Source organism: Rhagoletis pomonella, unplaced genomic scaffold (assembly GCF_013731165.1).
Source record: "Rhagoletis pomonella isolate Grant_MI unplaced genomic scaffold, Rhpom_1.0 Rhpom_scaffold_00004, whole genome shotgun sequence".
NCBI lineage: Eukaryota > Metazoa > Arthropoda > Insecta > Diptera > Tephritidae > Rhagoletis > Rhagoletis pomonella.
The window spans coordinates 17020475-17047429 of record NW_023458558.1 but is presented as its reverse complement, the minus strand read 5'-3'; the positions used below and the strand labels follow the sequence as shown (position 1 = coordinate 17047429).

At 34.1% G+C, this 26955-nt stretch overlaps 3 protein-coding genes across 9 annotated transcripts in view; 1 reads left to right on the top strand and 2 right to left on the bottom strand.

Moving 5' to 3' along the window:
• LOC118737137 overlaps window positions 1-11240 on the bottom strand; it is a 23585-nt gene extending 12345 nt beyond the window's left edge. Inside the window, exons 1-2 of one of the 3 annotated variants that reach the window (XM_036467450.1) lie at window positions 11091-11240; window positions 11009-11032 (exon numbers count right to left, since the gene is read on the bottom strand). The gene's annotated coding sequence lies outside the window, so the exon portion shown is untranslated. Of the gene's footprint in view, window positions 1-11008 lie in introns of all 3 variants that reach the window. The other 2 variants (XM_036467448.1, XM_036467449.1) reach the window with 2 other exon arrangements.
• A 591-nt stretch (window positions 11241-11831) lies between these two features.
• Window positions 11832-13515, top strand: LOC118737135 (mitochondrial dicarboxylate carrier). Of its 4 annotated transcripts, none has more exons than XM_036467447.1 (5): window positions 11832-12050; window positions 12245-12491; window positions 12567-12804; window positions 12894-13026; window positions 13107-13515. In XM_036467447.1, the coding sequence occupies exons 2-5, from the start codon at window positions 12323-12325 to the stop codon at window positions 13443-13445; spliced, it is 879 nt and encodes a 292-aa protein (XP_036323340.1). In that variant the 5' UTR covers window positions 11832-12050; window positions 12245-12322; the 3' UTR covers window positions 13446-13515. The 4 variants fall into 4 exon arrangements, with proteins under 4 accessions (XP_036323340.1, XP_036323337.1, XP_036323336.1 ...); XM_036467444.1 differs by having other exon boundaries at window positions 11832-12125; XM_036467443.1 differs by having other exon boundaries at window positions 11832-12147.
• A 6947-nt stretch (window positions 13516-20462) lies between these two features.
• Window positions 20463-26382, bottom strand: LOC118737134 (histone-lysine N-methyltransferase PR-Set7). Of its 2 annotated transcripts, XM_036467441.1 has the most exons (5): window positions 26364-26382; window positions 26210-26278; window positions 25627-26020; window positions 24429-25489; window positions 20463-23830 (listed from the first exon to the last, which is right to left on the bottom strand). In XM_036467441.1, exons 3-5 carry the CDS (start codon window positions 25928-25930, stop codon window positions 23105-23107), a joined length of 2091 nt encoding a protein of 696 aa, XP_036323334.1. In that variant the 5' UTR covers window positions 25931-26020; window positions 26210-26278; window positions 26364-26382; the 3' UTR covers window positions 20463-23104. The 2 variants fall into 2 exon arrangements, with proteins under 2 accessions (XP_036323334.1, XP_036323335.1); XM_036467442.1 differs by lacking the exons at window positions 26210-26278; window positions 26364-26382 and adding an exon at window positions 26116-26199.
• Between the last annotated feature and the right edge of the window lie 573 nt (window positions 26383-26955).

Here is a 26955-nt window from a genome sequence, read left to right as displayed (position 1 = left end):
TTTTGATCCAGCAAATAAGTTGTATGTGCCAGCACGCTTCACCTACTTAAATAGATCAAATTATAAATCAACTTTATTTCGTTGCTAAATATTATCTCAGCATTAATAAAAAAAGAATTTTCGCCGCATTAAGGTTTTACTTTCTTCAAGACGAAGTACAAATTTCATATATATGTATAAGGAAAAAACCACATTGGTTCTACAGCTTATAAAAACAAAAATCTCGTATCCAACGCGACGGTTCTTGGTTATAATTAATCTAAAAAGATTTGGTTTATCGTTGGATCTTAAAGAATTCGCTAACAGCTTTTTGTGATGTGGCACTCTAAGACTTAAAGCGCAGTTACCCACGGACGTAAAAACGGAGAACGTGTCAGCTGACACGATCTATTTTATGGGTAGCCGCGCTCTCAGAAAGATTCCGTAGATTTACTAAAAAATATATCAAGTCGTAGTGGCTGCGCCCACCGATGATATCTCCCCTGGGGTCTGAGCCGGCTGCCGACGGCCCTGGACACGAGCTTATACGTACATATGTATGTATGTATGTGATAAGCGCATTCTCGTAGATAAGTGATGACAGGAAATTTTAAACTGACGTCGGGAATGTGAAACTCATTCTGCAAGCTAATGCTAATGGAAATCTACAAAATGATGAATTGATGTCTCTTACTTCACACTTACATACATGCACACATATATTCTAATGTCATGCAATGCTTATCAAAAAAAAGACAAATACAAACTAAACATTAATTTATAAGTTTGAAAAAGCGAGCAATGAAATTAATTGCTGCTTACATACTCGTATAATAATGGGCGTTTTCTAAAAAAATTTGTTACATATGTAGTTTGTTGCAAGGCGAATCTACAGAAGATGGTGTTGTCGAATTCGCAGATTTCCTGGCGAATTTGTACCTTTTGTCAAAATGGTGTGTTTGCTGTATTTTTGTTTTGCTTTGATTGTATGCGTATAAATTGTTGTTGTAATTTTTGTTTTTGTTCTGTCAACACCACCTCATATAAATTCGCCTTGGTTTGTTGCCAATGCCACCATTAGGCGATTTTATCGTTAGGTTTTACTTTCGAAATAATTCCAATGGGGTCATAGGTAAAGCAACAATTCGCACGCACCGGTTTGCCGGCACAAAATGTATGTGTAACAATTAGAGCTTTCAAACGAGCCCGGGAGCGGTTGCTAGTGATGGCACGATTTATCAAATAACTGAATATAATCGGTTATTTTCATTCCGTTAACGATTTAATTGTATCGAAATATTCCTGGCGACTAATCGAGCGATTAACCGATTATTTTTCAAAATAATCGAAGAGCAACCATAAAAAATTTACTACTTCACTCATACAATAATGTATGTATCAAAATTACGTAAGAAAAACTTGCACTCTAGCCACTCAATATTATTAGCCCCAATAAAAGTGTCCACTCTACTCGGTACATATGTATAATTTAACTAATTAAAGGAAAAAATATCAACGGTAAGTGCCAAATATTTCAGTCTTGCAACTTTTTATACAAAAATGTAATGGGCTACAAAATTGCAAACTGAATTTTATTTAATTTTAAAATATTGCTTAAAATTGGATATACTTATATTTATACGATTTTTGCTAAAGAATAAGCTATACTTAAAAAATATAATTAGAATTAAAAAAAAATTGTTGTAGTGCGCTTATAATTTTGTATAACGGACGGTATACAACTTTACTTCTTTTTATTTGTTTCCCTTCGTTATTAGTTTTCTTGATTGTTTTCGCACTGAATTCATGGCGAAAATTATCACAATTTAACAAGAAATGTGTCTTTAAAGAAAACAGTCAGTTTTATAACTTATGTAAGTGGTTTTTATTAATTTTCGATTTTAATTGAAAATACCAAATAATCAGTTAATTTCTTACGTTTAATTGCAATTATTAATCCAAGAATCAATTAGTCGATTAATCGATTATTAATTTTTTTTTTTGCCATCTCTACCGGAAAACCGGCTGCGACCGGATCGTTTGAAACGGCACCAAAGCAAACAATTCCAAATTTTTGTTTATTTCCTTTTTTAATAGATACATATGTATGTATGTATGTATGTATGTAAATATCAATTTTTATATACATAACTATTGCATGTATGACTGCCGATCCTATAATCCAAAACGAACTAATTTGCATGTTTTGGTTTTAGTTGAATGCAATGCAATGTGCAAAAATTCTTAAAGTAGTTTTTATTTAAACGGTCATGCCCCTATCATAAGGTGAAGAGAATGAGCCGGTTGAAAATCTAAACTCAGGATGGATAGCAAAATATTGGAAATATTTGTGGATCTTCATATTTCCGCGGGGCAATCTTGCATAGAAATATTTATAATTTTTCGGTGTGACGTTAAAGATTTTAGCTTGCGAAAGCCTAAACAGCCTGTACATTCGAAAAAGGCGTACATTTTGCGTGCGTAGCGTCTGCGTCAAACGCCTTTGTGTTAAAAGAAAGAAAGCATTTCCGCAGTTGTGATCGCATACATATGTATGTACATTAGGGTGGTCCAAAAACAGTAAAGTCGGAATTGTAATGCTCTCACCCCCTAGGATTGTTCTATAACTAAAAAGTATGCCCCTAATTTTTTATTTTGAAATCTAAAAATATTTAGAGATCGCTTAAAGCGCTCAAAGTTGTCTATGTATTTTTATATGGAAAAAAATATAATTATTATTTTGAGTTGTGACTCTTTTGAAGAAGGTGTGTGATATATGTACATACATACATTTCCCGCACTCTTCACTAGCATTCCTATGCTATCTTTCAAAACCGCCTTATCAATATTAAAAAAAAAATAAATAAAAATAATTTCTATTTGGCATTAAACCAACATTGCAAAAAAAATAAAATAAACAAAGTCACACGCCACTCTGCTTTTGACGTGATTCACATTGGTTAATAGCATCAAGTAGTAACATACATACATACATTTTGCATGTACGTGGATACAAACTCAAAAACCCGTTAGCTTGCGAGTAAAAAGGTGGTAAGTCCACTTTTTCCAAAAATGCAAGAAGCAAGAACAATTAAAAATGCATTAGGGGTATTCTCCAAATCTTGCAAAGCCATTGCACGTAGCACGGATTGCACGGATTGCATAAATTGCAAACACACAACAAGAAAATTCATGGGAAACAACATTTCCTATCGCTGCAAAATATGCAACGTCGAAACCCATGTATATATTTTGCAAAATAGCATAGCAAGATAATAGCGACCCTGTGCTAGTTGTTTTGTTGTTGGAATTGCTACATATTTCTCTCATTCCTCTCATCTCGCTCACTTAATTTTTTTTTGCTGTCTCTTGTTATTGTATTTGATACATAATTTCGCTGCTTGCTCCCCATGCATGCTACCTCTTTGCAATGGGGTGTTCTCGTACTCTTCGAAATTTGGAATAGTATTTTTGCATTTCGTGCAATCCGTGCATCGTGCAAGACTTCGAGAATACCCCTATTGTTTCTTCAAATATCCAACTACCTGTTTTATTTCTACTTGTTTCAATTCCGTGATGCGAAAACTTGCTAAGTCCATAATAGTCACAGAAAATGTTTTACGTACATATGTACATATGTAAGTTGCAAAGAAAGCACACACTTTTTATCAACGGTGAGGAATTCGATTCGTTTGAAGTGATTTTAGCTTGGAATAAGAAAGGATTGAAGAAAAGGCATTTATTCTGTCCAGTGAAATTTGAAAAAACTGAACTTACCAACTTTTTACTCTAAGCTGGCGAAATTCAAAATAAATTTGCTAGACATACATAAGAAAAGTGGGAGTGTCTTTAGGCATCTCGGTCTATAGTTCATTTTTCTGCGATTTTCTGTGTCTCTTGACATTGAGCAAATTATTTAGCTGCAGGTATTAGTTTTTTAATTATTCATGAGCATTTTACGCATTTAGCTATTTGCACATTTAGGTTTTTTATGGAAATTGCTTGACTTTTGGATTTCCTTAGTAGTATGTATAATAGATGCGGTATAGAAGGAAATTGAAAATTACTGAATGAATGAAATATTACATTGAAATATTGTAATATATCGCCAATTTACTAAACATTGAGCCCTACCCGCCAATAGAGCGTAAGCGACAAAAAAGTAAATTTTTCAGTAGGCGTTGTTTTTTTATTAACGCTGCTGTATTACTGTAGATACTAACGTGAATGTTAATGAACAAGTTAAGATTGATGGTAGGTATATAATACTGGTTGTTTTATTTGCCCATCTTTAATGAAACAGGTGATTTTGTCGCTTACGGCCTTTTTGCCGTCACAAAAATTTCTCATAAAACAACTCTTTAACACAAATACATACGTTATTGATTAAAATAGTATTTCGATATAAAAGCCGATAATTGAGATTTCGTTTGTCAAAAAAAAAATGTTTTTCTTCCATGTTGCAAAATATATTGGATGTTATACTCAAACCCTGTAAAAGTGCAAGTTTTGCCTACTTATCCTTGTCAGGCTCACAGATATCATAATATTGTCGCTTTCAGCAACCTTCTGCTTTTCAAGGCAAACATCTGCCCTGACAAAGCTTTAAAGGGCAGAGGATGAACCTTTTCAAAAAACGAACACAGAATTTTCCTCTTTGACTAACTCTTCAGAAGGATTGATGTCGCGCAAGGGCACCTTTAGATAGGCTCTACAACAACTAAGTATTTTAACACCATATCACTCCAGCAACACTCCCCAAAAAGTCTTTGGGGAGTTTGTATGCTGTTACAACAACACCATATACTCGTACATTTTTATCCTTTTGATTAAAAATCTTAATCGACCACAAATATCCCAGCCAGCAAGAAAACGTACATTTTACGAACATTATGTTTTACGAGGGATTCTCGTATCGCCAAAAAGTTAGAGAAAAGCTCGTAAACGATAAAACAAAAAAATATAATAGAAAGAGGCTTGTAGTAATTTGTCAGCACAAGAAAAAATTTTAGTTTTGTTGACAATTTTTCTTCAATCACAATATTTTATAAGTATGTAAGTAGTTTGTTAAATATTCAATTTAAGAAAGTTATTAAATATGTGACTTATTGGCAGACTGGTGCAAACGCAAAGGGCGATCTACCAAGAAGCCCATTTAAGGAAAAGCATGAATTTATGGAATATGAAAAAGACCTGGGAGTTCAAGTGTAAAACAACAATTATTGGTAACTAAAAACATAAATTTATCATAATAAAATAATTTTTATTGCATTCTTTAAACACTTTATAGGTTTCTGAACTCGAAGCTATAAATATTTTAAATGTAGATAAATATTTAAGAACGTGCTGGCGGAAAATTATTACAGATGAGGTAGCAGAACTTTTCTCGTGGAAGGGAACTGGTACCAAAAGCAGCGCTATTGGTTTGGCAACGACTGCGGCAATAAGAAGAACGGATAATAATATTATTTATTACCACTTGTTACTTAATTAAATTTTCCGATTTCCAATGGAGTTTAATCTTTCACTTTATTTTCTTAGGTGCTTGTCGTCAAAAATTTAACTCCGACGAAGAAGTTTTTATTTCCGTTTCAAAGAAGCACTTCCAATATGCACACGACCGGCAAAAAAATTGGCAGCCTATCGGAAAAAAAGATAAAAAATAAATTCAGCTACTTTATAATATATATTAAACCTATCTTATTTAATTGTTAATTTGTTAATAGATAGTTTGTTAATATTTATTTATCTGAAAATATCTTCACATATACAGTGCCGTGAAAAAATATTGGCACAGAGAATTTTTCGCCATGAATGCCAAGTTTTTTATCCTGATTCCTTCTCTAATTGTTTTTTATAAAAATATAGTTAGTATGAAGTTCTACTTTCAAATCAGATTTTTTAGAAAAACTCTAAGCACGCAGTTTTATAGCCCATTTAATTTTAGTATGATAAAGTGCACGCTTGAATAGCTAGAAAACATCTTTGTTTTTTGGCAATTTTTTATACGCAGTTTCTTCCATACAAAAAAAAAATTTCGTACATAATTTGCATGGAAGAAACTGCGTGAAAAAATTGCCAAAAATCAACGCGGTTTTCTGGCAACTTCAATCTTGCACTATGTTATACTAAAATATAATGGGATATAAAACTGCATACTCAGAATTTTTCTCAAAAATCTGATTCGAAAGTAGGTCTTCATACTAACTATATTTAAAAAAAAAAATGTGCGAAAAGAAATTCAGGTAAAAAACTTTGCATACATTGCGTAAAATTCTCTGTGCCAATACTTTGATCCGGCACTATAAATATTTATTAATTATAATTCCATTCAATAAAAGAACTACAATAATTTGAATTAATTAATTGCCTTTATTTTTAGCATTCAAAAACAGTAGATAAAGCAGTGTAAAAAAACGCTTTTTTCACGTAAATTAATCGTTTACGAGACTCGTTTACAATTAAAAAACGGACGTAAAAATATTCGCATACGAATGCTTTTTCGATCCGTTTACGAGTGTTCGTAGGCGATGCACAATTTAAAGCGAAAAAGTGCTCGAAAAAGAGTCGTAAACGGCTATCATAAACGATTTTTAATCCGGTTTTTTTTCGGGAAAATATCCAATTACGAGCTTGTTTACGATGATTTTGCTGGCTGGGTAGTCTCTCCAAAACTTTCACACAAAAGCGTGTAACGATTCCTTTCTACAATGAAACATTTTTCCGGAGAAAGGCTTAAACGACACTGCGCGCAGAAAAAAACATGTAAACAGAGAACAATTCGGCACTTAAGCCAAAATTGCTTTCACTATAACTTTGTAAAGGTACTTTGTAGGACTTTGAAATTTTATCAGCTGGTGCGTATGGCGGTCAAAAACAGAAAATCGAACATTTTGTCGCTTGCGCCCTTTTGGCGGTTAGGGCTCGACATACTTCAATAGTGTCAATTCAAAAACGCAAAACTCGAGGAAAACGGCTTTGAAGTTTTGAATTTACATACAGTGCAAACAAAAGTATTGGCACAGTGAATTTTTCGCAATATATGCAAAGTTTTTTATTCCAATTTATTTTCGATAATTTTTTATAAAAATATAGTTCATTTTACACCAGAAAACGTAATATTAAAATCTCTAAACTTTGTGTAAAACTCAGGAAAATTCATTAAATCTCCACACTAATTTGCAACTTTTTATTCAAAATTCTAAGTATGCAGTTTTATAGTCCATTCAATTTTAGTACGACAAAATGAAAGTTTAAAATTTGTAGAAAATCGCGTTGATTTTTGGCAATTTTTTAGTGGAAGGTGTTACTCATTTTCTCCATACAAAAAATAGTTGTCGAATTACTTTGTATGGAAGAACTTGCGTGAAAAATAATTACAAAAAAATCAATGCGATTTTCTAGCGACTTCAAACTTATATACTAAATTTGTATGGGCTATAAAACTGCATACTTAGAATTTTTCTAAAACATCTTAATAAAAAGTTGCAAACTAGTGTGCAAAGTTAATGAATTTTCCTGAGTTTTGCCAAAAGTTTAGAGATTTTATTATTATTGTGTTTTCTGGTGTAGAATGAGCAATATTTTTATAAAAAATTATCGAAAATAAATTAGAATAAAAAACGTTGCATATAGTGCGAAAATTCACTGTGCCAATACTTCTGTTCGGCACTGGATGCATCATGTACATATGTATACATATGTACCCTGCAGAAAACCTGACTAGCTCAGAAATAGCGTAGAACTAGACCTTTTGCCGATAGTACCAGTTCTAGCTCAATACCCAAGCAATGCTTTCAACTGTCCAATTTTACACGGCGATGTCATTGGCGGTGGCAATTGTCGCCCATTACCTTACTTTGCAACTCATTTTTAACCGGTTTCGTTTTGGAATGCGAATGTGAATGTTAGGGATAACATTAAACAAGCAATAATCAACTCATGTCATCATAAGTTGTCAATGAACCAACTTATAATTTCTTGTGGGTGTTGCAGTTGAGTCTTTTCGAGAAATAGAACCGGCAGTTTCCTTTTCTTGGATTGCACTGGAGTAGTAGTATGTAAGATTGTAAATCATAGACTGAATAAAGATGAAATAAATAATGGAACCTAAACGGGGGGTTCCTATAATTTTTATTGGAATCGGGGAATTAATGCTGCCAAGTGCAGCCCTTTGATATACTTTATGCAGCCCTTTGATATACTTTATGCAGCCCTTTGATATACTGCAACAGTCCACTGAATATTTGTGTGAAAAGGTGTGGAAGTAGAAGCTGTAAGCTTTTCTCGTATTATGGCAGTAAAAAGCAGGGACGATAAATAATCATTATTTGTTAAATTTTAACAAAAAAAGGAAGTAGAAGCTGTAAGCTTTTCTGGCATTATGGCAGTAAAAAACAGGGACGATAAATAATCATTATTTGTTAAATTTTAACAAAAAAATCAGCAAGTTGTAAAACAGTTTTACCTACAGTATCGGTCATATCTATAGCATGCCATTTCAAAGTGATATTGTGCCACTTATGTTTATTTATTTATTTTTAAGAATTTTCAATTAAAATTTAGTTCATTCTCAGACAAACCCAAGTTTAACAATTTGTAGAAAACTTCAAAAAAGTGCAACAAAAATGTACCTAAATTTCAAGCTTTTTTTTGAGTACGCAGTTTTTTAGCCCCTGCAATTTTAGTCGGATAATATGCAAATTTCAAGTGGCTACGAATTACCGTTAATTTTTTAGAATTTTTTTTTTCGCATTGGCTTCCATATAATGAATAAACTCAATTTATTTGTATATGGAAGAAAACCGCAACACCTTTGGCGAAAAAAATTCTAAAAAATCAACGGTAACTTTTAGCCACTTGAAACTTGCACATTATCAGACTAAAATTGATTGGGCTATAAAACTGTGTATTCAGAAAAATTCTAACACTTCCGAGAAAAAAGTTTGAAATTTATATGAAAATTTGTTGCACTTTTTTGTAGTATTCTACAAATTGTTAAACTTGGGTTTATATGGGTTTTGTTAGAGAAAAAACTATATTTTAATTGAAAATTCTTAAAAATAAATAAATAAACATAAGTGGCACACAATATCACTTTGAAATGGCGTGCTATAGATATGACCGATACTGTATACTAACGTATTTCCGTATTTCTTACTGTAATTTACAATGATATTTATTTTTCGAGTTTAACCAATAACGATTAAAGATAATAATTAATGATGTACATATTTCGAAAAATGACACTAAAGATGGCACAACGCCGAAATGATGCAAATTCGTTCCAAAATATATCATACACCCGCCCTGTCGGAAACAACAACAGCCAAAAAGGAAATAATAATTAATATTCGAATGTTATTTATTTTTCGCTCAAAGATAATATTTATTATTGAGTTAAATTTTTTTAATTGAGAAAAATGATTATTCAAAAAACTCAAAAGCTATACCAGCATTATTTCCTACGTATTCTTTTCACATGTAGCGACACCTTAATAAGAGGAATAAGTGGGAGATTTTTCAGACTAACATTTCAGTTGGTAGCGCCTGTATGACCTTCTAAATTTTATAAATAACCATTATTTTTAAATGGAAATATAAAACTTAATAATGGGGTATATCACAGAATCCATCGTAGTGCGATTTTTCGTGAAATTGCGAAAATGCGATCACTAAATCCAAATTGCTACGAATGTGTGTATTCAAAGTATACGCTACTTTTGTAGCTATTTGAATTCCATGATGGCATTTTCGCAGATTTCACGAAAAACCTGACTACGATGGATTCTGTAATAGCCCTCAATAATTTGTATCTCTGCGTGAAAAAATAGAAATCCTAAAAAAATCGTTTGTGATTGAAAAAATTACAACCCAAATTATTTCCGTTGAGCGAAAAAAAATAAACTCAATGATAATCATAAAATAATGATTAAATGCTGATTTCACTTATTTTACTCATGCTGACTATCGTCCCTGGTAAAAACATAAAAGTTCCAGCAAAAACTTGCATTTTCTAGCAGTTATTATACATAAGCACATAAAAGATCAACTAATTAACGAATTGATTTTTGAATGAATGGCAGTATCTTAGGTATGTATATTATGGTGGTCCAAAAATGCATGTGGAAAAAGTAAAGTAGGAATTTTTATGCTCTGACCCCCTACGATTGTTCTATACCGAAAAAATATATACCTATTTTTTTATTTTGAAATCAAAAAATATTTAGAGCTCGCTCAAAACGCCCAAAGTGGTCCATGTATTTTATATGGAAAAAAAAACTTTTCGTAGAAATGGTATAGAATTCTTAAGAATCAATATTTTTCTATCGGAAAACTCTGTTTATCTGCAGGAGATTCGCAATAATAAAAATAATAGAAAATGCAATGGGCGGACCAATAAAAAATCGTTAGTATTAAAAAATGGTTAAATAAACAATTGGGTATTATTACTGAAAGTCTACTGAAGAGAACCAGAGATTTCCGATGAGAAATTAGGATTGTTTATTTACGTTGGAAAAATAGATAACCTCCACACTAATTTTTGTCGTAGATCTACTGTTAAAAAATACAGTTATTCGCACGCTTCGAAAATCACTGTGAATCCACGGTAATTTTTTCCGCGGATTCGCGGTAAATACCCTTTCTCAGAAATTTCCGTGGATATACGGAAATTTCTACCGTGATCTACGTGGCGCGTGTAAGTAGGCACTCCCAACTATTTTACCTGTAGGAGTTCTAAGATTATCAACCTACGCCAATCAAAGAAAACAGTCAATAGATTTTTAGTAATTTAGTAATTCCTTGAAAGTGGATTTTAAATAGTTGGCAAAATTCACAAGTTATTTCCGGACATAGTGTTACGATGGACGCCTATCCACCAATATGAAACTGTCGTTGATAGTCCCCCACTCTTAAATTGTACAGTGTCCTTGTTTTTATGGCTAATTGTAAAATAAGAAATTAAAATTTGCATTTTTTCACGAGTATGCATATACATACATACATATATTAAAATAAAAGTACCAACCTGGCTGCCGGCACTGCAGTGATTCTTTGTCAGAGACGATGATAAGAGATTCACATAGACAAAAAGGCTCTATTTTACTTACCAATTTGTTTTCTTGTTTAGTTAAAGGCCTTATTACTAGCTGTATTACACCAATTGCACATTTCAAGATCGACAAAATAAAAAATCTAAACAAAAGTCCCAAATTCGACACAAACACCTTACGCAGTGCTGCCAATACTGTATAAATTATGCCACATTGTATGAAAATTTGTAGGATGAATATTACGAAAGCGTCCGCTGGTATATAAGCGGGGAGCTATATATTATTATTAATTTTTTTCTCGGGTTCGTATTTTCTTTACGCTTTGGTCAGTGAATGGGCAAATAAAAAAAAGGTTAGCTGGAATAATACTGTTCAGATAAGCAAATTGCAAAATTGGCCCACATAATTTTTGGGTCATTCTCTTTGGAGATTCGGATCCTTCAATTTTGTATAACAAAGTTAGTGAGCTGGCAACATTGACGATTTCCGGAAAGCTGTCAAACGGAAATGTCATAATCAGATGTTTTACAGACTGACTCATATGCGCAGTAATTTATACCCGGTAACTATTTCTCAATTTTAAAACAAGTAATTTTAAAATCAAGTAAATTGATTATTGCTGCAAAAAATATTACTAAACAACTCAAGGGTGATAGAATGATATTTCGCTGCATCGTGTAAATAACTAAAGAAATATGCCAGTTTTCTTTTCAATGTCAAGTTTGTAAGTTTTTATATAAATGAGCGACTCATATTTCATGTTACACTCATCGCCCAAGTAGCTCAGTACCGGCTACTGTTTACACATACATCACCAGCATCATCATCAGCAGTGAGAAAAGAATTCATCGTCCATCCTTTTGGTGAGATTAGATTAGACATTCCAGTTGATTGGGATACTCGCTGGATAAATTCTGAACAAATGTGACAGTTTCATAAACATTCGCACAGTAGAAGAGCATGGAAGCAACCAGAAAAATACTCAACTAAAGTACAACATTATTTTGGTTTTAAGAGGTATGGAAAGGAAATGAGCTGAAAACGGAAGTACTTTTCTACTCAGTGGGTGGGTGGCATCAAGGTCGGCTACAGGTGCTGTTGTTCTGCTAATACTGTATGGTGTATGAAAATTACTAAAATATAAATGTTTTTTGGATTGTCGATGTCAGTGAATAGTTAATGTAATGCATTCTTTATATTATCAATTTCAGCTAAAATTTATATCCAGCCCACCCACAATCTACACTTCAGTCCAATTTCTATACAAACTGTAACTTTTCCAACCCAAAATGTCCAGTGTAAACACACAACGTCAAGGTCGTTGGTATTTTGGTGGTATTGCCAGTGCAGGAGCCGCTTGCTGTACCCATCCTTTGGACTTAATAAAGGTTGCGCTGCAAACGCAACAAGGCAAATTATCGGTATTGCAACTAACAGCGAAAGTTTTACGAGAGCAAGGTAAAATATAAATAATTGTTAATCTAAGTTTGACGTTTAAATTTTCGAAATATGCTTACATTTTATCAATTTCAGGTGTACTGGCACTTTACAACGGTTTGTCTGCTTCCGTCCTACGTCAAATGACGTATTCAATGACACGCTTCGGTATTTATGAAGGAGGAAAAAAGCAAATCAATACTGATACATTCCTCGGTAAAATCGCCTTAGCCGGGTTGGCTGGCACCGTAGGCGGTATTGTCGGCACCCCCGCCGATATGGTGAATGTACGCATGCAAAATGATGTCAAACTGCCACAGGAGCAGCGCAGAAAGTTAGTTAACGTGATTTTTATTTTCTTTGTGATTAAAAACTTTGGCCGTTATCGATTTTTTTAACGTACAATCTCCTAAAAATTTTCAGCTACAAGAATGCCTTCGATGGATTAGTAAAAGTATATAAGCATGAAGGTTTTACACGTCTGTTTTCGGGCGCTACCACCGCTACCGGTAGAGGTGTGCTTATGACAATTGGTCAAATAGCATTTTATGATCAGGTACATACATATGTTACAAAAAAAAAAACAAAAACATTTTCAATTAAGTATACTTCGAATAATTTTCCACTTTTTGCTAGATTAAAACCACCCTGCTTACCACACCGTACTTCAAGGACGATTTAGCAACACATTTTACTGCTTCATTGGCTGCTGGTGCTATTGCGACAACTTTGACACAACCACTGGATGTGTTGAAGACACGTTCAATGAACGCTAAGCCGGGTGAATTCAAGGGTTTGTGGGATATTGTAAAGTTTACTGCACGTCTGGGAACTCTTGGTTTCTTCAAAGGCTACATACCGGCCTTTGTACGCCTAGGACCACACACCATACTCACATTTGTTTTCCTCGAACAACTACGTTTAAAGTTTGGCGTTTTGCCAAAAGTAGAGGCTACTGTGGTGGTTGCACAATAAACCAAAAGAACGGGTTAAAGCGCACGTTCACATCCATACATATGCACATCACGCTGCTACTGAGCACAAGTAAAAACAACTCGAGAAATTATAGTAATTAGTATAAAAACTATAAACGCTATTGTTGTTTAGTAGAATACATATGTATATGGGCAAATCTAAAAAAAAACAGGTAACCGTTGTGTTATTTAGCCTTATTCTTATTGTTGTAAACTATATCAAGCTGGTTGCTTATGGATAAAATTCATAGACGTATACTTGAAACCTCAAAAAAAAATTTTAATGAATTTGTTGCACAACTTTTGAGTTACAGATGTTTTAATTTAAAAAAAAAAAACTATTAAAACCAAGTTAATTTTTATGTAATTTTTAAGAGGTGAAAAATTAATTATGTCATAACTTTTGAAGCACACCATATACTGGTTTGAAATTTTAAGTGCAATTAGTACTTAGGTGTATACTTCATATTAATTGGTAACTAAAGTGTGCATTAAAAAATAACTAAATGCCAAGTAACGAGAAGTATGTAAATCTACTGTTCATAATTTTAAAATTTTTCGGTTTATCGCGTATAGTTTTCGAAGCCTTTCATTTTAAAAACTTTTTAAGTATGTATTATATTTGTGGTATCAAATCAACTTTTTTCGACAAAGGTTCTGATAACTGCTCTTACTTAATTGGAGCCTTCTAAATTCAATAGCGTACTCAGTTTAGCCTGATCAGCTCCACTTTTCGAGAGAGCGATACTTAAAACTTTGCGTACATTTTAACTATTTTATAAAAAAAGCTTTGAAGATATTTTACTAAAAAATCTGGTAAAACGGGGGATGCCATTGAATTTAGAACGTCCCAATTAAGTGAGTTCAACTTTCATAATCTTTGCTCAAAATTTACAACTTGCACAGCGTAATTTTGAACCCAGCTTATTCTTTTATTTTCTATTTCAGCGATCTAAATGTTTATTCCTCGTCTAACTTTTGAAGCCATCAAGTGAGAGTCAGATATATAATATATAGGTGTGCCCACAAATTTAAAAAATAAACTTTTTGTTTTGAAAGCGTACCTGCTTTTTTAGATTTGCCCATATGTATTTTTCGAGTACTATTTCATGTCGGACAAAATGCAATAAGTGTTAGTCATTCATGGTCATTAGGCACACTTATATTTGTTAGATATTATTGCATCCTTAAAAGTTAATTTTAGAAATTTTACAATCACATAGCATTGAAGCAATGATATGCACTAATGCATGATTAAACAGTACATACGAATATGTATGTATATTAATGGAAAGAGCAAATGCATATTACCTGACAAATGTTGAATTGAATCTAAAAATATATCGTCACTTGTTAACAAAAATATGTGCTTGCATTGTTAGCGGAATTTATAAAACGTGGTGATGTGTTTTTGACACTTATATATAAATATATGTATTTTGGATGCAATTTACTGTTGTTAGACATTATTTATTTTTAGAATGATACGCATTGAATGCAAAGGCTAGCAGTAACTGACATTCCTATTCACATATAAATAAAATAAAAATACTATTGTATTTGCAAACATGTAATATGTAGGTGTAATAAGGTAAAATGCAAAGATATACTCGTCGTTTAAAGTACAAAACCGCGTATCGTCGTTCTGAAAAACCGCGTAACTGACATTTGCTGCCAAAAATTGGATTTGCTCACACAATCTCTTGGCTCCTTATCCATTCGTCCTGGAATATAATAGCCAGAAATGCGATTGCTTTACACAAAAAGAGAACCATTTTGAAATACGAGTATTTTTACTCTCTAGAAAATATTTTATTCAACCTCACATACGCGATTTGCATTATCTTGGTACGCGGTTTTGCATTTTGTGGATACGCAGTTTTGTACTTTAAACGACAACATAGAATTAGCTTAGCCAAATAGTTACTAAAAATTTGCTTCACACCGCACAAGGCATTGCCTTCGCGCACAAGTTGTTAAAAATATTTCCGCAATACAAACAATAATGTATGTTTTTACTTTTAAAATATATACGCTTTTGCTTAGTTTTTATTGGTGGACTTTTCTGATTTTCTTAGTGGTTATTATTTTTAAACTATTGGAAAACTTTTTTAACACAAAAAATTGCTAAACATATTCATCGCATTTATAGCTTGTTGAAATAAAAAACGTTCAAAAATATGTATGTGTATGATAACAAAAACTATTGTTTCAATACCATTTTATTGTTGTTGTTGTAGCGGCTACTAAACCCCGCTCGGGTCGGCTCATCCATCAACGTTGTTGTCTGGCTAAGCTAAAGGAAGGCCCAGGTGTGCGCAACTTCGGTATGGTCTGTGCCTATAGAGACAGGGGCATTAGCTGGGTGGGGTTTTGGGGGCATGCCGTCAGTCATGTGGCACTCGTTGGGCATATCTTCAATTGCTCTGCTCAGGTACGAGTTTAACCTGCTGGAATATTTAGAGCGAAGTCGGGCTATGGAGGCGCGAGTCTCCCAAGGCGCACGAAGTTCTCCCCCTATTCTGAATTTTCATATCATGAACTTTCTCGTAAACGTCAGGTGTTGTATGTTGTGTGACGAAGTTTTGTCTCGTCCACGTCAGGGGCTGTATTTCCAAAACGGCATTCACAGTTCGGGAGTAGGTTTAAGTCCAGATCTACCCAACGTGGATGCCGTCTATGGCCCGTCGGTATGCTGTCGGTTTCAGAGTTTGTTTTCTGATCCTCTGGACTTCGTTCGTCAGTTCGTATAGATTCCTTCTGACGTGCCTGCTGCAAGCAAGCGTCGTGAAGGTGGTGCCGGAGTGCCGTATTCTGGCATGTCTGTAGCTTCGTACACTGCGTCTTGTTAGTTCCTGCAACCCATTGCCTTGTCTTGAGCACCTTGTTGCGACTCTGTACTCTGTACTGACAATTGCAGTTGTATGCGCCGAGAAATAGAGCAGTCTGTCGAAAGTAACTTCCAAAATTTGTGGGTTATTCACAGTCGTAATTGGTTCGCCATCAACGTGAATTCTCAGCTGTAAAAAGGATTGCTGAGGATTTCGTAGGTAAGAGCTGTAGGCTCCTTGCAGTAAAGAAGCGAAAAACTTCCGAAAGGTAACCGTTTACTTTTGAGCAGAAGTCATTAATTCCGTTCCCAGACGCCATTATCGAGCATTCGTTAGCATAAGTGACAATACAGGCTCCCTTTGGTGCTTGAAGGAGCTTTGAGATTTAATAATTAACTTTGGTGAGATAGTCCACTCCCGCATGCCCCAATTTGTTCAAGCTAGGTCACATTATAACCAGCGAAGCTCGACAATGTCGAGTTGCAGTGCATCTTCGTCTTTTGGACCGCAGCAATCAATATTCCATGTCGACCCATGAAAACGGTTACCTCCTCAATCTTGGTCTGAAGTCCGTTAAAGTTTAGTTGTAGTATCTTTGTGTACCTTGGGAGACGGATCGATGAGCTGTTGTTGGGGATGCTGCTTTATGGTGGTAGAGGGCGAAATCGCAGAAGAGGTTTACGATTGTGAAGCACTGTAACAAGCGCCCGCGAAGTTTCGCATCTATTCTCGCGTGGTGTGCAGTCCCGGACATACACTAAAGTGGCACCAGCCAAGGCAGGAATTGCGCCTGACTGATGTCACATTACGGTATATCCTGGACTGATACACCGAGCAGAAAGCGTAAGGGCTGGGAGCTGTTGGTTTTCACGTGGGTTTACGGCAGCAGTAGGTGGGAGTGTGGCTGCACGGGGCTACCGCCGGTAAGTTCTAAGACCTGAGTAGGTCCTAAAATGACTCCAGCCGTTGCAGGTATTTCTCCCGACTGAGGTGGAGTGTGGGTGTAAACGTCTCTGGAATAAGAAGTTGTTTTCATTTTATTCGAAGTTTCTAGAAACGGACTTACCAAATTTTTACTCTAAGCTAGTGAAATGAATTCTTGAAGTTCTTAATAAAATGAATTTCCAGTTTTTTGGTTATAATTTTTTTATTTTTATTTTTTTTTGTGAATATCAGTGCATATATTATGTACTAAATAGTTACATATAAATTTATTATTTTTTCATAATTAATTTTACTTAAATTTAGGTGTTTGTTTTTACGTTTCATTCAGATTTTAATATTTTTGTAAGTAATATGTATGTGTAACCGATCGCTGTAAGTTAAGTTTAAGTTATGGGCATTGCGCGTATTGATTCTCAAATACTTAACAAACTTTTTGGGTATTTGGTTGAGCAATATGTACATACAACGTTACGTGTAAGTATAGAAAGGTCCTATCTCACATCGGCGCTGAAATGCAAAAAAGTTGCAACTAACCGAAAATGTTTATTGCATAAAACGATGAAATGCATTATAATCAATAAAAAAGTAAATTTTGGATTTTTTTCGAGTTACGGATTTTTGTATTGTTATTGAAGTAACGATATGTATTATAATTTTTACATTTATTGGTATTCGAATTGCTTAGTTTCTTTTAACTTTTCTTGACCTTGGTGTTGTATTATTGACACTATTTTTTTCATTGAACGAATTTAGGAAAATAATGTTAATTCAAAAATTTATTAGCAAATATTTAGGTTTTCTGTTATTATTTGCATTACATATGTTGTTCTTTCATTGTCATACGAATGCTAAAAACAGCGCCTAATGGTACATATGTAAATGCTTTCTGCAGCATTATTGCAAAAAAAAATAAACTTGTTTCTTCATCAAATATATTTAATAGAATTTGCTGATTTTCTCAAATGAGCTCCACTTCGGCATTTAAACGTGTTTACGCATGCTGAACAGGTGCATCACTGTAGTAATGCAGCAGTATTGCATTTACGAACAAGCGAACAATTTTGACTGTGTCGATTGGAAGAGGCAGACCAAAATATTTACGTAGCTCCAGTTAAAAGTGTGCATACAAACTAGTTTAGTTCGTATAAAACCATTTTTTTTTTTTTAATTTTAAATATATAGCTCAAAATTGCCATTCTTCAGTGTATTTTAATATAAACTGAATAAAAACATGACCTGCCATGAGGATAACCCAATAACCAGGTGGGTGGGAATACGCACATTGATTTAAGATCCCCGGTTACAGCTTATACAATATTACCATTCTTTTAACGAATATTTCAACAATTTTTACGCAGTTCTTATACTTTAACTTTATCTTGAATTACATTTATTTTACGTAATTTAACTTAAGTCTGTGAATTAAATAGTAAGTCGGAAGTGAAGCGTGAAAACTGCGTATAGTATGTGGGTTTCAAATAAGAAAATAAAAATGTATGAATAATACATGTAAGCACTTAACAACCATATGAAGAGAAAGCAAAATAAACTATGAACAAATCTGCGCAAAAAAAATATTTACTATACAAATTTGCAGTAATTTATTGTATATATCTTTTAACAGCTGTTCATATGCACTTATGTGTTTATGTTGTTAGCGGTGTTAAAAGCAAATCCAAAAATCTTAAATGTATACATTTATATTAGGCACAGCAACTAACTAATGAAGCCATGAAAAATTTAACATCCGGCATAAAATTAATTTTGCGTTTAATCGCACATTAGTGATATTTTTGTATCTTTTGTGCTTAAAAATAGAATTCAAAAAGATAAATAAAAAACCATGCAGGAAATACATCTCTTTACAAGTTATATACTTATCGCTTCCGTAGTTCAGGCACGACTACTTATCCTATACGTAGATGTATGTAAACTTATCTTAGTGCTTCTGAGTGTAAAGTAGCCCCGTTTTGATTAGGCTATTATTCCTTAGGCCCTTTTTCTACATACCAAATGTCTATTTATGCATTTAAGCCTATTAATTTTATGAAAACATCTGGTCAAGGTGTTTTTTTTTTATATACATTTGTATATGTATATACATACATATGTACATATCTACAAAGATACATATTTGAGTATATCGATGCCTGAGTGGAAAATCCATCTATCTCGGCAGCCAGTTCGAAAACGCCCTATCTCAAACGAAAATACAATGAAAATGTGATGAGATAGGGCGTTCTTCAATTAAATTCCGAAATAGTGCGTTGTTGAAAAATGTTCTGAGATAGGCCGTTTTCGAACTGGCTGCCGAGATAGGTCGATTTTCCACTCAGCCATCGATATACAGTATGGGTCATATCAATAGCAATCCATTTTCGAAGTGATATTGTATGCAATTCATGTTTTTTTTATGTATTTTTTGGAATTAACAATTTAAACAGAGTTCATTCTTTAACTAAACCCATGTAAACGCAAGTATAAAACTTTGTAGAAAATTAAAAAAAAATCCAACAGGTTTTCAACCAAACTTTAAAATTTTTCTCAGAAGTGTTACACAAGCGGTTACGGTTTTCTTCCATACATATGTATAACGAATAAACACATTTATTTTTATGAGTTAATATGAGTTTTGCTATGTCCTATTTTCACCAAAGGCTTAACTGCAGATAAGTTCCAAGAATTTTAACGTGGGGTGATCGGCAAGGTCTTTTTCTCAATGTTTGCTTTTTTTCCTTTCAAAACTACTTAATAGGTGGAGTTACCGCCTACGAGATGTAATATCCTTTTTTTCAATAGGCATAAACTGCAGTTAAGGCATGGCGGAAATGAACTATTAGTGAAATGTATTTTTGTTGGAGAACTGTTTTATTTGAAAATTCTTAAAAATAAAAAAAATAAGTAGCAAACAATATCACTTTGAAATAGGGGTGCATTGATATGACAGATACTGTAAGTAAATTTACTATTCTTATTGATATTATTATATAATAAATTTATTTATTTTAACGCCTGCTACAGAAAACCATTTGCTGTTTTCGAATTGCATTTTTAGGAAATGTCCAATAGAATGTGCACATGAAAGTTCACAAAATATTTCAAATTCCAATTCGATGTGGGCAAATAAAGACTACTATAATTCGCAGTGTATAAGAAAATTGCAAGGATTTAATTTTCTTATTCGAATTTCTTAAAAAAAAAATTTATATTGGCAGCGATTTAGCGCTAACGATCTCTTTCTGGCTGCAGCAAATAAAAAAACCATCTCACAACGGTCGCTTATACATTGCTAGATCAACCAGTAGAAATGGCTATGAAGTCTTGTCGGCATATTAAAAGAAAATGCCACGAGTCTCAGTGAAATTTATTTTACAAAGTTGACGAAAATATTTCAACATTTGTTGTTCTACTCAGGGCTTCTGAAAGAAATTTAGAACATATTTTTTAAATAACAATAAAACCGCTTTCAAAAAGTAGAACCGCGTTAAGAAAGTTATTGCGAGATATTGAAGAAAGTCGCTCAAGCGTATACGATTTCGTTATATTCAAGCACATTTCCTACCAAACTGAATATATTTTAGGCTCAATTTACTCTTCGTTTTCACCATTCAACTCTACAAAGATAAGTGTTTTAGAATTTTTTATTTCCATTCTTTGAGTTTATAGTAGCAGAAGCAAGCTTATGCTGTTGAAACCGTCCTTTATGCTAGCTAATATAAGACTATAAATAAATGTAGGACCCCAGGTCGGTCCCTGGTCCCAGCAACGCCTTAAGTTTTTCTAACAGCGGGCGCCAATTGGCAGGCACTGGCCAATCTCAAATTATATATACCTACCATGAAGAATCTTCTCATAAAACTACATATTTGCCGTTCGCTTTAACACCAAGATGCACACCATAATTTGGGTGAAAATCTCAGCGAATTACTTAGCAAAAATATTAGCGCCAAAAATTTGTTCAATTTATTTATTTTTATTGTTATAAAGGCTCAAACTATGTCTACAGATTTCTCTACCTTTGTTCAAATGTAACAGCAGTGTTGTGAATAAGATAACAAAAATATATTTACGAACTTATAATGCTTACCATTTGCCTTGGGTTGATATAAATTATGTATGTCACTGCTGACCTAGTGGCCTGCTGGGAAACTATACTATACATTTGCTTTTGTGTTTTGTTCTTTGCTAAATCATATTCTTGATATTTTGTGGTTGTCATGAGTTAGTTTGCATCTAGTAGATATATGTAGATATGTTTGTAATATATAGTTGCAAACATAATAAAATGACATGCATTTATCTACAAAAAAATATATTATGTGAGCACATATACAGATGTACATATCTGTTGACTTTTGACAAAACAACCTCTGTGCTTTCTGTAGGTTGGAATTTAGAGTAATCTATAAAGAACTTCCATTTAAAAATGTTACATGTTTATTTAACTTTCATTAAGATATCATCTTGAACTACTCCTGTTAATGACTAAACATAAAAATAACATTTGAGAACTCAATGAATTACTGCTTTGAAGAGAAAATGACCTCACTCGAGAGAAGTTATTTTGCCAAAAGTCCACAGATATGTAAGTACTATGCTATGCTGCGGGGTTTAACACCAATTCGATGGGCATTCTGTTATATATAATTTAAACTTACGATTAGCCAAAATGTATACTGCCTTTTAAGTTACTCATAATATTAAAACATATGTATGTATGTATATTTATTTCATTATTATACCTACGGCCATTAGGACCACATATAAATATGTAAATTGTTAACTACATTTACGTTTAAGTGTTCATATGTTATTTTTATTAGTCACAAAAGAAGTGTGTAATACGCATGTATTTATTCGTGTAACTGCAGTTTTTTTTTTTTAATGATTAAAGATACAAATTAAACTTAATAATATTACAACAATGCCATATGCCTTTTTAACATAATTTATTTAAATAGATTTTGTAAGTTTCTGAAAACGTGTCTGTATCTGACTGTGTGTTGTATGTACTATCTTAATATATGCGATCCAAGTGGTATAGGCGTCATTCGCTTTTGTTTGCAAAAAGAGTGCTTCAAACAACTGCACTTGTTTCTTTTTTAATTAAACTAATTTATTCTACTGTGCAGTTACAAGAAAAATTTGAATTGTGGCACATTTAAAAGAAAATTTCGAATGTTGCTCAAAAATTGCAGTGAATTTCCAGCTTTAAATTTCATTGTATGTAACTGGCACGAATACCGTCATCGGCGCAGTGCTTTTTGAACACAATTCAGTTATGTTGTAGAATGATAGATAAAAAGAGACTAGCACAGTGTAACAATGTAGATCGAAAATTAAAGAAATACCTTATTGGAGGCATTACCCAAAATTAATATGTAGTTCGTTACCTGAAAAGTCTAATTTTCAACAAATATAATTTAGTATTTCGCTTTCAATGTAAGGCTAAAAATTTCGATTACTCTTAAAAATGTGCCTTTTTTTGCATTTAAAATCAATACATTAACTTCTTCTTCCGTTACACTGTGCAAGGCCCATTTTTTGGACTTATTACTAATAAAGCATTAACAATTACCGAAATAAGTATACAAAATGTTAATGTTATTAAATTTCTATTATTGTTTTTTTTTTTATAAGTTATACGCTTTTTCGAACCATAGGCATTTATCATTAGAACCCTTTCTTTATAATATTATTATTACTTGAGCAGCTATACTGCCTTTGAGCCAAAGAAATACACGAACAAAGTCATTTCATTTAAGTTTAAGTAGCATTTTGACAGATAATAGCTCTTCTCTACGATTTTCATCGTTGTGCCCTTGATTTGCTTGCACTTGTCATGCTAAATGTGGATTAGCCTCCTTAAACCTCTGCTGAGTTTCTAGAATGCCAGCCAAGGATGATGCAATAGTGACTCCTTTGAGCGATCACCATAGTCGTAGGTCAATTCCTCGCCAGGCTCAATATCATCTTTAGCCAATAATATCAAGTGCGGACGTTGCTTAACTACTACTACTTTTGTAACGAGATTGCCATTTCGCGAATGATTCACTAGTCGTCCCAGTTTTCCGGTATCCTCCGTTGCATCGATGCAATATTGCTGATTTTTGTGTTTGAAATAGTACATATAACAGCCTGCATTTTCATCCAAAGCGTAACTCTTCTCGCGCTCGCTTGCCTCGGCCATCGATATGAGATCACCTATGTACTCTACAACAAATTCCCCGCGTTGAAAGTGTCGATCGGCTATGATTCCGCGGCCTTTGCCTTCAAAGTGCGCCACTTTAAGTCCATCGGCCTGCTCTTCTATTATAGCCTTTTCTAGAGTACGCATCATTTCCTCTTTTACGACAGTTTTTGTTTTACGCACACTACGACGAACGGGAAAGAATTCTTTCAGGTCGCGATTATTGTTTGTTATAGCCAGTGGGAAGCCATTTTGCAATTTCGTCTTGACTATGTGACTTTTAGAAGTCAGCGGTTTTTGTGGTTGTTTCATATTCTCGTTAATCAAAGTACACTTGTGTGAATGAGTAGGGATGTCTGCTTTAAGATTTTCGCTTTTGAGGACTTCATGGTGCTTATCCTCAATAACATTGTTGTCCACCTAGGTGCAGTTGAGGAGCATATTAATGATTTAAAAAAAATAATTTTAAATGAAAAAGATATCAGCCCTAACAAATGATATCAAGAAAGTACCGAGGAGTATTTGCCGTGATTGTTACCACCCTGCAAACCAAACTCTCAGAGTAATCTGAAAAGTAGAGAAATCTAGAATTCGTAAAGAAATCACAATTTCCCTTACCCAATTTTTGCCGAATTTTCTACAATCAAATGTATTTTATTTATACAATTCTATTATTTTACGAACTTCTTAAAGAAAAACGGTAAAGTGACGATAATAACGCTGTGGTTGGAAAAACTAATTCAAAATTTTCTTTAAGGAATTGTCGAGAAAAAAATTCTTTGCGCATTCGTATCAACACCCTCAATTCTTTGAAAATTGGAAAAGTTTGCAAGGTTAACTCCTTTCTACCTTATTTAGCAATCATAAATACGAAAACAATTATTGGCGGATAAAGTTATAGTTTCGTTTTGCTGAAGATATTCCACGTTTTATATACATACGTTTGTAAAAGCTAATTAAAAAATTATTTTAAATTTTTAAGTGAAGTTACTTCTATTTTTCTTTACTGAAAACTCACCATTGAAACTATATACCCATTACTTAGCGGTTTATTTGATTCGTCTCCAGCATTGAATGCACTAAACTCATTTTGCTGATTCAGTCTTCGGCGTGATTTCGAGTGAATATTTGTAACTTTTCGTGGTGATTTACGTGGCGATAAATGCTCTTTGTTAATTTTGCGACCAGATGGAGACGAGATTCTGCCGGTCGCAATGGCAGCGTGCATTGGTGAGATCATGTGAGGCATAGTCTTGATTGGTGAGGGACAGAGGATGCGATGTGGTGTTGCTGGTTTTCTTCGACGTGCCGGTTCACCAGTCGCAACAGCATTGGTTTTATCGTACTCTTCCGCACGCAGTTCCTCCATTTTGAGCGAGGCGGTGAAGGCAACGCCACTATCGCATGAGCTGCTGTCATTGTCATTATCGTTTTGAACCTCATTGTCCTGATCTGGTACCAATTCTTCTACCACATCACGCTGATGACAGGTAAGTTCAGCCATATTTTGTAATTTACAAGAAAATGGTTCACGCTTATAAGGCGAAATCTTTTGTATATTGAGCGTAACAACTTGATTAAAACGGCCATTCAGTACAGATGCGAGTGCTGGCGGCGAAGAAAATACCGGCTCTACTTCTAATGTCGTATTGATCTTGATGGATGTGGCTTGATTGGGAGTTTTATCGACATTTAATGTCAGCACAGGTTCCTGTAGAAAAATATTTTCTGTATTGCTAATATTTGTACACGCGCTGCCTGTTGATGAGTGACTATCACGTAATTGCGAACGGTGTGTAAAAAAGTCGACCCCAAAAACAGCTTCCTCTGTTAGTTGAGCTGAATATTCAGTGTCGTTTGTGTCTTCGTCAAGTTCACATGGCGTGTCTGGAGTCGGTGGCTGTGCATTACCATTGTAGTAGGGCAAGTTTTCAAACGAATACGCTTCATCCGACCCAGAATTTAGTGCTTCAATCTTTGTCTCGTCGTTCTCCTGCACTTTTTCATTACTGGCAGCATTTTTAGCTTTGAAAAAATTTTCTATTGTACGTGTTTGAGACCGCGTGGCTAAAGGAACACCTACAAGAAAAAATGCATTAACATAAAAGAAATGAAGGTTTGGTGTTAGGTTTTATATTAAAGTTTGTCGGAACTTATATAATAATAAACCAAAAAAAGCGCGCGGTTTACTGATAGCAGCGTGTGCGAGTACTTACCAATGGTGCGACCTGCAATACCGCCCCTTTCGCTACTTGCTTTGACTGTAGATGATGACGATTTTGTTTTTCCGTGTGCTTTCGTTTCTTTCTCGTTTTTCTGTTTCCGAATAAGCAACATTTCATGTGTGCAGTTTTCAACTTTACAATCTTTCCGTTTAGGACTGGCAAAATATTGTTCATCCAGATGTGCACAGCCAACTGCTGTGGCCTTAGCTTCTCCATTTTCTAATAAATTACTGGTAACGCCTCGTCCTACTGCAGCAGTAAGCGCGCCAGCTTTTGTTGCACGTCGACGCACCATTTTCTGCCAATTATCCAATTCACCCTCTTTGAAACCGAAGCTCAAGCACCTTCACGATCTTCGCCCGTATTTTTGCGTTTTATTAAGTAACTAAAAAAGAAGTAAAAATTGTTTTTTCTCAATAAATTTTTTTGGCACCAAGTATAGGATAAAAAGCAGAATTGCTAGCCCCAGCGTCGCCCCACCAATGCAAAGCAATGTAGGCGCCAGCAGCGCGCTGTCGCCTTCACGCAACGATGAGCAGCAGCTGCTGCTTCCAATTATTCTTCCTCTTCTTACCGACGATCGGATCGACGCTTGTTTTGCAATTTTTCACAGCCTCAAATAAGTGCTTTGTTGTGTGGAACGCTAAAATTTTTTAATTCACTAAACACTGATTAGTGTATGCCTTTTGTTTCTATATTTTTTCAACAATTTTGACCTTTTATATTACATTTTCCTATCCGAAGCCCGAAGTTCTGTCAATAATTGTTCCGACCTTTTTCGCTTTTCGCTGCTTCTGCTTCCGATTACTGTGCTTTGTTGTTATTTGGAACGATAATGCCACATGACAGAGATAGCAGATCCGAGCGGGCAAAGCGGTGGTTTGTGTGTTAGAGTGAACAAGTATATAAGCGGCACAGGGTGTCATTGCAAATAGGAAATCAAAAGCTGTAATTTTCGGCGTGTTTACATTAGACAATTCTGTCGAGACAAGGAAATACGTATAAGTTATCAAAAACCATGAACCAATTAGAACAGATCTGACCGGTTAATAGTTAACCACGTCGTCCGCTGTAATTCTGGGTTGAGCTTTACAGGTCTATTCTGCGCTGGTAACATAAATTTTGTAACCGGTAATTAAAGTGTCTGTCAATTTTTAAACCTTTTTCGCATTCTTTGCTCTCTTGCAACCGGTAAATTTGATTACCATCTCATAAGCTGGTAACAAAATATTGCCCCGTGAAATATGCAATACAGGAATATCCACAAATATTCATAACTGAATTGCTGAATATTTTCACTGCATTACCAACGTACCTAGA